This window comes from Stenella coeruleoalba (genome assembly GCF_951394435.1).
Source record: "Stenella coeruleoalba genome assembly, chromosome: 12".
NCBI classification, from domain to species: domain Eukaryota; kingdom Metazoa; phylum Chordata; class Mammalia; order Artiodactyla; family Delphinidae; genus Stenella; species Stenella coeruleoalba.
This window is the reverse complement of record NC_137158.1, coordinates 21687125-21700633: the sequence shown is the minus strand read 5'-3', so window position 1 is coordinate 21700633 and position 13509 is coordinate 21687125. Positions and strand designations below refer to the sequence as shown.

The 13509-nt window shown below is 40.3% G+C and overlaps 1 protein-coding gene across 1 annotated transcript; it reads left to right on the top strand.

The window, feature by feature from the left end:
• Positions 1-12109: 12109 nt before the first annotated feature.
• On the top strand, positions 12110-13292 carry LOC307195545 (small ribosomal subunit protein eS6-like). Its single transcript, XM_079939705.1, has one exon. The coding sequence runs from the start codon at positions 12414-12416 to the stop codon at positions 13161-13163; it is 750 nt and encodes a 249-aa protein (XP_079795831.1). The 5' UTR covers positions 12110-12413; the 3' UTR covers positions 13164-13292.
• Positions 13293-13509: the final 217 nt, after the last annotated feature.

Below are 13509 nucleotides of genomic sequence, written 5' to 3'. Positions count from 1 at the left end.
TCACATGGCTCAGAAGAAAAGGGAGAAAAAAAGAAAGCAAAATAATAATAAATTAAAAATATTATTAAAAGAAAATTATAATTAAAAAAAGAGAGCAACCAAACCAATAAGTAAATCCACCAATGAAAAGAAGCGCTAAAAACCAAACTAAGATAAACATAAAAATCAGAAACAAATCAGTCACAGACAGCAAACCCCAAGTCTACAATTGATTCCAAAGTCCATCACCTCAATTTGGGATGATTCCTTGTCTATTTACGTATTCCACAGATGCAGGTACATCAAGTTGATTGTGGAGATTTAATCCGCTGCTCCTGTGGCTGGTGGGAGAGATTTCCCTTTCTCTTCTTTGTTCTCACAGCTCCCAGGGGCTCAGCTTTGGATTTGGCCCCGCCTCTGTATGTAGGTCGCTGGAGGGCGTCTGTTCTTCTCTCAGACAGGACAGAGTTAAAGGAGCCGCTGATTCGGGGGCTCTGGCTCACTCAGGCTGTGGGGAGCGAGGGGTATGGATGCGGGGCGAGCCTGCGGCGGCCGAGGCCGGCGTGACATTGCACCAACCTGAGGTGCACCGTGTGTTCTCCCGGGGAAGTTGTCCCCGGATCCCGGGACCCTTCCAGAAGGCGAGGTGTGGATAGTGACCTGTGCGTGCACACAGGCTTCTTGTTTGCTGTAGCAGGAGCGTTAGCGTTTCATGCCCGTCTCTGGGGCCCGAGCTGATAGCCGCGCTCGCGCCCATCTCTGGAGCTCATTTAGGCAGAGCTTTGCCTTCTGTGGGCAGACCAGGAAGGATCCCCTCTCCTCATGCACCCTGAAACAATGGTCTCTTGCCTTCTAGGCGGGTCCAAACTTTTCCTGAACTCCCTCTTGGCTACCTGTGGTGCACTAGCCCCCTTCAGGCTGTGTTCACGCAGCCAACCCCAGTCCTCTCCCTGGGATCTGATCTCCGAAGCCCGGGCCTCAGCTCCCAGCCCCCATCTGCCCTGGCGGGTGAGCATACAAGCCTCTCAGGCTGTTGAGTGCTGGTTGGCACCAATCCTCTGTGCGGGAGTCTGTCTGCTTTGCCCTCTGCACCTCTATTGCTGCACTCTCCTCCATGGCTCCAAAGCTTCCCCCCACTCACCCCCCTTCTCTGTCAGTGAAGGGCCTTCCTAGCGTGTGGAAACTTCTCCTTCTTCACAGCTCCCTCCCAGAGGTGCAGGTCCTGTCCCTATTAGCAAAGACAGGATTTGCTAATTGACTGTTGGTGTGTGGGTGGGGACAAGAAAAGGCATAAGACAAAGATGAGGCAACAGGTAGTGCAATGGGAGGCAAACCAGGGGAGCATCACATTTGGGGAAAAGAGCGAGAGGTGTGTTTTGATGAGATTGGTTCTGAGATGCCTATTAGATAAGGAAATGTGTCAAGGGGGCAATTGATACATAAGTCAAAAGGTCAGAGAATAGTTTGGTGGCAGAGATGTAAACTTTCAGCAGGTGAATGTTATGTATTCATCTGGGGGGTCTGGAGAGAAGCAGAGAGAGAGAGAGAGAAAAAAGAGAGAGAGAGAGACTTAGTTATGAGAAGGAAACAACTCTGGAAAAAGTAGTGAAGAACCCTTCCATTTAGTGTAAAGGCAGAAGAGGAAGAACCAGAGGTCAAATGGAGAAAGAAGATCCAGGCAGAGGGTTGAAGAGGACTTTTCAATGAGTTAAGAGGAAAACCAGGGAAGTACATTGTCACGAAAACAAGGGAGAGAGTATTTCAAGTCAGGAGTGCTTAAGTATATCAGATGCTACTGAGAGGAGGAGTAGAGAACTGGCCACTAGATTTGGCAACGTGGTAGCACTGATAACTCTGACAGACAACCTGTAGGTTCATAGGGTCAGAAGATAGAGTGTAGGGGATGGAGGAGGGGACAGGTGCTGAGGAAGTGGACACTTTTGAGAGGTTCTCTACTGTGAAGTAGAGAAATGGAGATGAAGTATAATCTTGGGCCAAGGGTGAAGGTTTGCTTCCTTTCTTTTAAAAATATGCACTGGAACATGTTTTTAGGCCGATGGACACAGCTGGGTAGAAATAGAGACTTGATGATATGGGAGAGAGAGGGGATGATGACAGAGTGAAGATCTCGAGAAGGCCAGAGAGACAGGATCCACCAAAACAAGGTTTGAACTTGAGTAGGAGGAAAGACACATTTTCTATTTCAAGGAGGGGGAAGGAGTAGAAAACGGGCGCTGGTGCAGGAAGGTTTATAGATTTGGTGATAGAAGATGAGTGATTTCCTGTTTGATGACTCCCATTTGCTCCATGAAACATGAAGTGAGGTAACCAAATGAGGGGAATGGGGGAAACTTGAGGAGTGAGGAAAAGGTATAAAACAGTCCTCCTGGAGAGCGGAAAAGCAATGGGGAAATGCAGTCAGATTGCTGGTGTTTCGAGGGCAACTGGGGTTTGTGGCCGTGAGTGTTAGGTGAAAAATCAGTCGACTTTCCAGTGTGATTTTCTGCATTAATGTTCAGCTGTTTAGTTATCCATGTCAAACGGTGACATCAACCAGGGATCTCATTTTCTACTGGTACTTACATTTAGGGAGAGAGGGGTAAAGAAGATGGGCTGATGGTGAAAAAATGGTGGGGTCCGTGGAATGGAGGTCTTAATAAGATTCAAGAATTTTGTCAGTGGGGTATTGAACAAGTGAGCTAGAATGCCTGCAAGTGATGACTGGAGAATGAAATGCTTGAAATTGAGATTTTGTTGGTGGAGCCATTTCTGCTGATAAAACATAGGGCCTGGGATATAACCACAGTGTGGGTGCCTGGGGTGGAATGGGGCAACGTACATTAGAGACGGTGGCATTAAACAAACTAGAGACCCAAGTGGGTAATCTTGTGAAAGTTGATGTCATTATGTGACTAATGGCCATAGTTTCATGGAGAGGAAGAGCATACGTAAAGAAAGGGGGACGGCAAAGGACTAGCAGATGACAACGAACAGGAGAAAAATGAGGTGGTGTATTCAGGCGGTCTGCACATGCAGGGAGAAGAACATGTGCTCTCTGCTCACCTCTTCCTCTCCCCCTCACCCGCAGAGAATGAAATTCACTCTTTAACTCTTATAACGGCCTACAAGGCTCTGCACGCTCTGGCCTCCTCGTCGACCTCTCCTATCTTTTCTAGTGTATTTCTGAATATTACCCACATTCCAGCCGCAGTGGCCTTCTTTCTTACCTTGAGAGGCCAAACTCTTCTATCTCAGGGCCTCTGTATGTACTACTTCCTGTGCTTTAGATTCTTTTCACATGAACGGCCCCGTCTCAGCCTTGGCTTATATATCATTTCTCTTCCTTGACCTCATACATTTAGATGTTCCCTCTTGTAGTGCTCTTCTTCTGCTTTGGGGTACTTATCAGAATTTGAAAGTATACATTTAATAATTGGTTTACTTTTTAATTATTTATGTTAGCTCCTTGAAAAGAGAGAATTGTACTTACAGTAACTGGTAGGCAGCTCAGCAGAGGAGTGCAACCTAGTGAACTAGGTGTGCAGGCTCTGGGGTTAGCTGGCCTGAATTCAAATCCCAGCTCTACCAATACTATTTATGTCATCTTGGGAAGATTACTTCACCTCTCTGTGCCTTTATCATTTTCTACCCAATCTGTAAGAGAGAGAAAATGATATTTGTCTCCTGGTGTCAGTGTGAGGGTTAGAAATAATACATACAGTTGGAATACCTACCACAGAGTAAGTGCTCAATCCTGTTTTGCTAAAGGATACTGTAAATTAACATTCATTGATTCAACTTTATATTGTGATTTCCATTTGTTATAGAAAACTTCTTTTAATCGTTCAAACATATCCTCTCCAAGTAATCAAACCTTTCTAATGCTCAGTTTCTTCAGCTATAAAATGAGGAAACTGGGCATTGTGATCTCTTTTTTTTTTTCCAGTTATAAAATATTCAATTATATGACTGTACAGTAGGTTTTGTTTTTCTCCTTTGACTTGTCATAAAAGCAGTCATCCTCAGTTACTTAAAACAGTGAGGGTTTTTCTTTGTTTTCTTGTTTGTTTGTTCTAATAAGAGTTGGAGGACAGTGGAATCATCTAGGAAGTTTTTAAAGTTACAGATACCTTTGGCTCTGATTCTGGCTCAAGTGGGGAGAGAGTGTTGTAGTTTAAAAATCTCCCCAGCTACATCGAATCTCCACCTCCAGCTTCCCCCACTGATCACCTTCTGTGACCTGTCCTATTGAGAACCATTGCTTTAACACATATTATGAAAGAAGAGATGTTTAGCATTACTGCATGTATATGAGCCAAACATTACAGGTTTTCTTTTTTGGATAACATGATGACTACAACCATGTACCACTGATTTTCCCCAGTGGAAACTGTCATTTATGTCTCTGTTCCAAAAATGATTCTGTTCGTGGCTCTGTGCAACTACATCTCCCCAATCCTTAAAACTTCTGTATCAACTAGCGTTTTATCATCACAAATCTCTCTAAATTAAATACACTATAATAATGATGTGAAAGGATTGTAGTCACTTGAATTTTCTTGTAGCCTATTTCAGTGAAAATCTGTTTAGATTTTAAAAGGCATTATATCTTTGAAGTATGTTGCAATCAAATCCCAATGAAAAAAATCACCACAAATCTAGTTTTCCAGTATAACATTTTGGATAAATGTTTCATTCTACTTGTCTGGTTTGCTTCAACTCTTCACTTTACCTCCCAACCAAATAAAGGAAAGGCAAAGGCAGATTTACAATGACAGGGGCATAGGAGTTGGGTCAGGTGTGGGATGTTTGACCTTAGTAACCACCAAGCTTTGGTGCCTGGAAAGCCCAAGGTGGATTTTTGGCTTTCTTGATGGTGGAAACTGATTTATTGGCTTAGGTGGTAGCACTGACCTAGCTCACCTCACGGCACTTCATATGCCTTGGGTAGATATCCCCTGAGGCCCTTGCTCTCTGCACCTGCAGTGAGGGAAATTTCTATAGCTTGAGGAGTCCTACTCTACAAAAAACACATAAAGAGAAACATTCAGTAGAAAACTCTGAAACCTAGTCTTACCTCCCTTTCATATTCTTCTTAGCATCTTAAATTTTTCAGGTATAATCAATTTTGCTGCGTGAAATTTCCATGTCAATCAGCACCTGCCCCCAAAAGCTTTCCAGATCATTTCTAATTTATACCTGCCAAAGCCCAGCTCCTGTTTTGCAAGGGGCTTGGGTAGGAAAACTTTTATCTGCGTTGAGGAATCTTTTTGCAAATTCTTGTCTACATTTGCTGTTGCAGATGTAACTGAAGCTCTAATCAGCTCATTATGTCAACATTCTCTTAACAAAAAAAACCTCCCAGTGTTTCTGATATCACTGAACATCTGAAATAGAAAAACATAGTTTCTGTGAAACTTTGAGTGGAAAAATAGTTTGTCCATTCTTTAGTGCTGAAAAAACTCAGGCAATTTATTTTATGCAGGCTTAGTGAGAACATTTCAGAAGAGAACTTGGAAAATTCTGGCACCAAGAAAGGTTTGTTTCACTTTGTGTTTAGGAGAGTAAAGTCTAATTGCCTTTTAGCTCCAAAACACAGAAGCTTGAGAGAATTGCTTCTCCATTCCAGACGTCTTCTCTGAACTTGAAAAAAATTCAATATTTTGTGAAGATTAAGACCAGAGCATACAAGTGTGAAAGCATTAACCTCCCAGAAACCCTAGAGGGAGCTCCCACTTTTGAGTGTGGGTTACAAGCACACTTTAAAAAAAGTTTTTATTTTTATTTATCTATTGATTTTAATTTATTTTTTATTGAAGTATAGTTGACTTACAATGTTGTGTTAGTTTTTAGTGTACAGCAAAGTGCTTCAGATATACACATATATATGTATACTCTTTCATATTCTTTTCCATTATGGCTTATTACAGGATATTGAATATAGTTCCTTGTGCTAGGATCTTGCTGTTTATCCATTGTATATATAATAGTTTGCATCTGCTAATCTCAAACTCCCAATCCATCCCTCCCCCACCCCCTCCCCCTCGGCACTCACAAGTCTGTTCTCTATGTCTGTGTGTCTGTTTTGTAAATAAGTTCCATACGGTATTTGTCTTTCTCTTTCTGACTTACTTCACTTAGTATGATAATCTCTAGGTACATCCGTGTTGCTGCAAATGGCATGATTTCATTCTTTTTTTTATGATTTCATTCTTTTTTATGGCTGAGTAGTATTCCATTGTGTGTGTGTGTGTGTGTGTGTGTGTGTATCACACATCACCTTTACCTAGTCACCTGTCAGTGGGCATTTAAGTGGCTTACATGTCTTGGCTATTGTAAATAGGGGTTATAAGCACACTTTGATTCAATTCCACAATGTTTAATATGTGCCTACTAAGTGCAAGACAGTGTGGGAAATAAGTGTGAATGAGTCTTCTGGGAGTTCACAGTCTAATGGGGGAGGCTGAGATTTATGCATATGATTTAAGTTAGGGAGACCATGAATGATGTGTTAGGGATATACAGGAGAGGCTCTGGCACATGGGAAGGGGCTAGGAAATCTTAGGAAGCTTCTTGAGCTGAGCCTGGAAAGATGTGGCTGGCATAGTGGTTTCTGAAATGCTTTCTGTTTCCTATTAAGTATCACATACCCTTGGAAATAAACTAACTCTAACATTTAATCATTCATTTACTCATTCAAAAATATTGAGGACTCACTGTGGGCCAGTTATGGACCTTCCTGGATTTACTCAATATTTATTCATTCAATACATATTATTTGAGACCTATGACAATCCAGTCACTGTTCTAGACTCTTCTGCCTAGGACTGTAATCTCTTCCTAGGACTATAATCTGAAGATGGTCAGCTGCTGGAACCAGCTTATGACCATGGAGTCCAATTCATTCTCCCAATCCTTCACAACCAATCCAATGTTGTTTACCTTACTACCATGACTGGATTTTTTCCCAAAGCAGGGACCATTTTAAATTTAATTGATATCATAGTTTGGGAAAAAAATGATGGACGAGGAGACAAACTTGAGTTCTAGTCCTGGACTCACTACTTATTATCTTCTCCATCTTGAACAAGTCAGCTTCTCCCTGTCTGTTCTGCACCTTTAAGATGAGAATAATAATTTTGACGTTTTAATATTGGAGTGGGTAGTCATGAGGATTGAATAAGAAAAGGTACCTGACGGCTCCTCATCAGCTATGAATCCATGTAAAAATGGAACATTTTATTGATTAGCAACTTGCTTGGCACCGAAGGTACTAGACATTTGCAAAATACTTGATGACAATGAGGAAGACGATGGTAAATGCTTGTTGCTGTTGAAAACTATCAATACACCCAACAAATGATATTGGAAATGGGTCCATAATGGACTGAGTTGTGTTCCCCCCAAAACTCATAAGTTGAAGCCCTAGCCCCGGTGATTGTATTAGGAGATATGGCCTTTAAAAGGTAATTAAGGTTAATTGAGGCCATAAGGATGGAGCCGTAATCCAGTTTGACTGGTGTCCTTACAAGGAGAGGAAATATACCAGGAGTATTTGTACACAGAGGAAAGGCCATGTGAAGACACAGCAAGAAGGCAGCCATCTGCAAGCAAAGGAGAGAGACCTCGTGGGAAAGCAACTCAGCCAGCACCTTGTTCTTCTACTTCCAGCCTCCAGAACTTTGAGAAAATAAATTTCTGTTGTTTAAGCCACCCAGTCTGTGGTATTTTATTATAGCAGCCCTTACAAACTAATACAGGATCCTTATATAAACTTGTCATTTTTTTCACTTTGTTAATGGTTTATGCACACCACGACTAAAATCATCATTAGAAGACAGAAACTGTGGAATAAGGCTCACTTGGAGTTTTAGAACTGAGTCACTTAAAAACAGTAACAACAGATTCAGCGGATTACCAGATATTTAACTGCTATAAATTTGAGAAAGAAGTTGTGATATTCCACCTGATATAATTGTTCTTTGTTGAAATAAATGTCAACTGTAGGATTTTGAATTATACTCAGCCAATTTTACACCAACTAATGCACATCTGTGAAGATGTACAGATGTGTGATTTGCAAAAATTTGTATCTATCTATCTATCTATCTATCTGTCTCCTAGTAGAAGGGTCAGATGTTAGAATAATGCCCATCAAAGAAATGAAATGCCAGAAGTCTGCAGTTCTTTACTGGGCCCATTTCTTATCCAGTAGGGATTATATTTATATATGCTTTGATATCTTGTTTGCATTCAGTGTGGGAAGTTTTTCATTTGCAACATATATGTCCCTGCCTTCTTCAAATCCCCAAATATATGAAGTGAGAAATACTACTTGTTTTATTTTTGTATTTCATGTATCTACACTATAATTTTATTTTGGGTTCTTTATTTTTTTAATTAAACAAGGATTATTAATTCATGGCTAAAATGATAACTAGTCTTCAGAATGAATCACTTGGTACTAAAATGTAGGTTTTAGAGTACCTATATTTCAGTTTTTATTCTCTGATAACCATAAAGCATTATTTTATGCATATACATATGTTAGCTAGTTTTCATTTGTTAAAACTAGCTAACATTTTAATCTGATAATGACTCAAGTGGAGGGTTATTCTGAAGATTTGGCAGAACAAATGTATCCTTAACAAAGAAGTGGAATGATTTGAAAGTTCAGAAACTGATGTAGTAATTAATGTGGGACTAACCACACCATCTTTTGGTTACCAAATTGGTGTAACCAAATAGTTGATAGCAATAGATGAATAGACGCTATGGACAAATTATGCAGTATAGTAATAATACAGTGAACAAAGAGGACCCATTCCAGTGATGTACTTCGTGGTCAGAAGCTTTGTTACCAGAAGAAGAAATAAAGCAGGAAAGTTAGCCATACATTCATGATAGAGAAGTGATGGGGGTGGGGATGGGGTAGGACAAAAGTTACCCAAAAGCATTAACACTGATGTGACTAATTTAGCACGTTTAACCTTGAGAGCGGTTCCTTGTTAATCTATGAACAGTCCAGTCATCATTTATTGTCTGCTTAATACTACTCATCCTCACGCTGATCCTTGGTCTAGTCTCTTGCCCCTCAAAGCATGATCCGTAGACTAGCAACCTGAGTCTTATTAGACTTATTAGAAGTGCTGACAGGGAGATGAGCTCAGTGATTTGTGACCACCTAGAGGGGTGGGATAGGGAGAGTGGGAGGGAGGGAGACGCAAGAGGGAAGAGATATGGGAACATATGTATATGTATAACTGATTCACTTTGTTATAAAGCAGAAACTAACACACCATTGTAAAGCAATTATACCCCAATAAAGATGTAAAAAAAAAAAAAAAAAAAAAAGAAGTGCTGAATTTAGCTGCACCTCAGAGTGCAGAGGTACTGAATCAGGATCTGCATTTTACCAATATCCTAGGTGATTTACTCACACATTAAAGTTGGAGAACACAGTTCCTCTCTACTTTTAAGTGTGTAAGAATCACCTGAATATCTTATTAACATGGAGATTGTAGATTCTGATTTAGTAGGTGTGGGGTAGAGCCTGAGATTCTGTGTTTCTAACAAGCTCCTGGATGACACCAACGCTGAGGGGGACCACACTTGGGCTAATCAGGATTAGAGCAGTGGTTCCCAGGCTTCTCTGATGATAAAGTCACCCAGAGAACCTATTAAAAATGCAAAATTCTAGGTATATTACCAGAACCATTGAATTAGAATGCTCTGGGGAGTGACCTGGGGAAAGGTTTTGACTTTTAGTTTTTTTATTTTTTTAATACTTTAGGTAATTATCATAAGACGTTTGGGAAACTCTTGTAGGCCAGTCCTTGTATTTTGTACACACCATCTAATGCCTCCAAATAGGACACACTCACCAATTACTCAATGACTAGGGTTGTATAAACACTTCTATTTGAATGTTCAGTGAATTCCTGGACATATTTGTTTTCCTCAAAATGATTTTACCTAGCAGGGGAAGATAATTTTACAAAAACATTTACTTTACTGTAGCTTTCTTTGTTTTGTGGTGTCTCTCCAGGAATGTAAGAGAGGATGAAAAGAAAAGAAGAATCCACATAGTTAAAACACTTTCTCCACCTTGGAGGTGAATCATCAGCCTGCCATTCTCTCCATCATCTTTCCCAGCTTCTCAGGGTGGGGTTTTGCTCTGGCCTCTCTCACCATGTTTTCCTGAATGTAGAACCTTTCCTAGGGACCTCAAGTCAGGCTGGCCAGCCAGAAGCAAGTCTTTCTGGAGGCCACTGGTCATTCTTTGGTTGGTGCCTGCCTCCCCCAGGGCAAGGCTCCAGGAGTATGGCGGACTCTCCTAAACTCTGAAGGCTTATTCTTGTAGCCTCCAGTGCCTTGCAATATATTTTGACCTTAATTATTATAAGAATTATAAAGAAAATCATTGTTAGATAATTTATTGATGCATTTCTTGACTGTTTTCATTTCCCAAATCCCATTGTCTTGCATTGTTCTCTTTACTTGGAATGGCTTTTCTTCCTTCATTTATCTGAAAGCTACACATCTTTCACTGTTAGCTTTAGTCTCCATCACTCATGAGCTTCTCTTGGAAGTTCCATCTCTTATCAGTTCTCTGTTCCTTAATTACTACAGTACTAACATTCATACACAGGAAGGTATATGGGTAAGGTAATAAGAGAAGGAACATGTTTCAGAGTCAGAAGATCTGGATTTCAATTCCATCTCTGCCACTTACTAGTTTTATGGCTTTGGGCAAGGGATTTAACATCTCTGAGTTTCATATGAAAACGGGAATTATAATATCTACTGGTGTTTACAGGGGACTCATGAGATCACATTTGTAAGGAAGCTTGCACAGCGTATGAGACAATGCAGGGATCCAGTAGTTCATAGGTCTTGTTATTATTACTATTACTACCATTTTTACAATTTAACTGCTCCATGTGTATAAGTTTTTACCTGCTTTAAAAATAACCAAAGACAGAAATAATATTTGACTCTGTTTTTGAATTCCTTTTGGTTCTCAAAATGGTGCAGGTCTTTGGACAAAGGTTTAAAAGGTCCCACTTGAAGATAAAATGTGAAACCCAAAAATAAAGAAGTTCTGCCCCCAGAGTTAGGAGCCAACACAGACACAGACACAAAACACAGGATACCAGCAGCAGCAGCATTTTCCAAATGACGCTCTGTAGAATCCTGTAGATTCTATAAGATGAGCTTGGGAAATGCATAAACTGAAAAAAAATCCTTGAGTTGAAATTAGTTTAAGAAACATTGCTACCTACAGCCTCTTCTTAACTAATGACTAATATTAAAACCTTGCTGTTAAGAAATCTGTTGAACTTAGTTTAACCAAGTGTTTTCCAAATGGTTTGACTGTGAAACACTTTCTTTTTTTTCCCGCTTAACACCTATGCACAGTAGACCTTTGACTGGTGTAAGAACCATTATCGTGACCTTCAGAGATAGCTGTCTGACTGATCTTTGTTCTATTTTCAGCAGCTCTGTGTTCAGCAAAGTACTAATCTAGGCTGTGTTAACCTAGAGAGGGCAGGGGTGAGCCTATGCCTCCATACACTATTCTATACCTTATTTCTTTGTGATATTTTGTTTTGGTGAGTTTCACCTGGCTCAGATGAGGTCATCCCCAGCACACATCTAGACTGCTCCATCAGCAGAACTGTTTCAGCCATGTGTATATAAACACACATATAAAGCTTATATTTAAGCTTGATTTGGAGGAGGGCAAAGTTTCACTTACTGTATCGTTCAAGTGGTGAGAATTGGGTTTCTATGCGACTACAGCTTCATCTGGTCAAGAAAATATTGCTGATATTATTAATGCATCTCCTTATTAGGAGAATTTGTTCTCTTAATAGGCTTTATTCTCTATCCTTTAGGTAAGTAAAACGTGTTTGTGATGTCTGTGCCTGGTCTATCACTCTAAACCTACTCTTGGTATTTGTCAATGTAGGGGTCATTATTATCCAATAAATACCGGAAATATTTTCCCAGGAGTAACCCAGTCCTCCATTTTGATTTGGAAGCAGTTTATATCTTTCTGTGCTTTTAAGAAGCTATCATTGTCAAATGTAAAAAAAAAAACCACATTTTAAACTTAGAAATTACATTACAAAATTATGGTCTCAACCAACGGTCATTAAACTAACGTGCCCGATTAATTGTGTTCTCACTAAGTTACTTATCCAAAGTAAGATGTGCTTGATCTCACACCTGATTATGTTAGTTATACTTTTTATCACACTTTCATAATTTAATTAGATATTACATATCCAATGACAAGAGTGCAGAAGATTGTTGTTGAATGCTTTGTATAAAAACTAGTTAAAAAGTAAACTGTCAAAAAAAAAACCCTAAAAAATAAGTTGCCAGCTCTTTTTCGTGGCGCCTCAGAGGCGGTCGGCCGCTTCAGAATGAAGCTGAACATCACTTTCCCGGCCGCTGGCTGCCAGAAACTCTTTGAAGTGGACGATGAACGAAAACTTTGTACCTTTTATGAGAAGCGTATGGCCACAGAAGTTGCTGCTGACGCTCTGGGTGAAGAATGGAAGGGTTATGTGGTCCGAATCAGTGGTGGGAATGACAAACAGGGTTTCCCCATGAAGCAGGGTGTCTTGACCCATGGCCAAGTCCGCCTGCCACTGAGTAAGGGGCATTCCTGTTACAGACCAAGGAGGACTGGAGAAAGAAAGCGCAAATCTGTACAGGGTTGCATTGTGGATGCCAATCTGAGCGTTCTCAATTTGGTCATTGTAAAAAAAGGGGAGAAGGATATTCCTGGACTCACTGATACTACTGTGCCTCGTCGCCTGGGGCCCCAAAGAGCTAGCAGAATCCGCAGACTTTTCAGTCTCTCTAAAGAAGATGATGTCCGCCAGTATGTTGCGAGAAAGCCCCTAAACGAAGAAGGTAAGAAACCTAGGACCAAAACACCCAAGGTGCAGCGTCTTGTTACTCCACGTGTTCTGCAACACAAATGTCGGCGAATTGCTCTGAAGAAACAGCGTACTAAGAACAATAAGGAAGAGGCTGCAGAATATGCTACACTTTTGGCCAAGAGAATGAAGGAGGCCAAAGAAAAACACCAGGAACAGATTGCCAAGAGACGGAGGCTGTCCTCTCTGAGAGCTTCTACTTCTAAGTCTGAGTCCAGTCAAAAATGAGATGTTCTAAGAGTAACAAATAAATAAGATCAGACATCAAAAAAAAAAAAAAGTTGCCAAAATACTATTGCTGTAAAATTAGGTGTGGGTAAAACAATTATAAAAGTTGGGAGAGGGAGGGTCATAAACATCTGGAAGTGCCTTTAAATTCTTGGTTCACTTAAAAGACATTAAAACTGGACATCATAGATAATGTATTATCAATTATAAAAAGACAACAGAGAATTCCCATCCGTGAATCCATATGGTAATGAAAAGTTTGATTCTAAAGCAAATCTTGGTGAATGGATGTGTTCTTATGCTTTTAGTCAAAATAAATTATGTATGGTATACAAGTTTTATTACG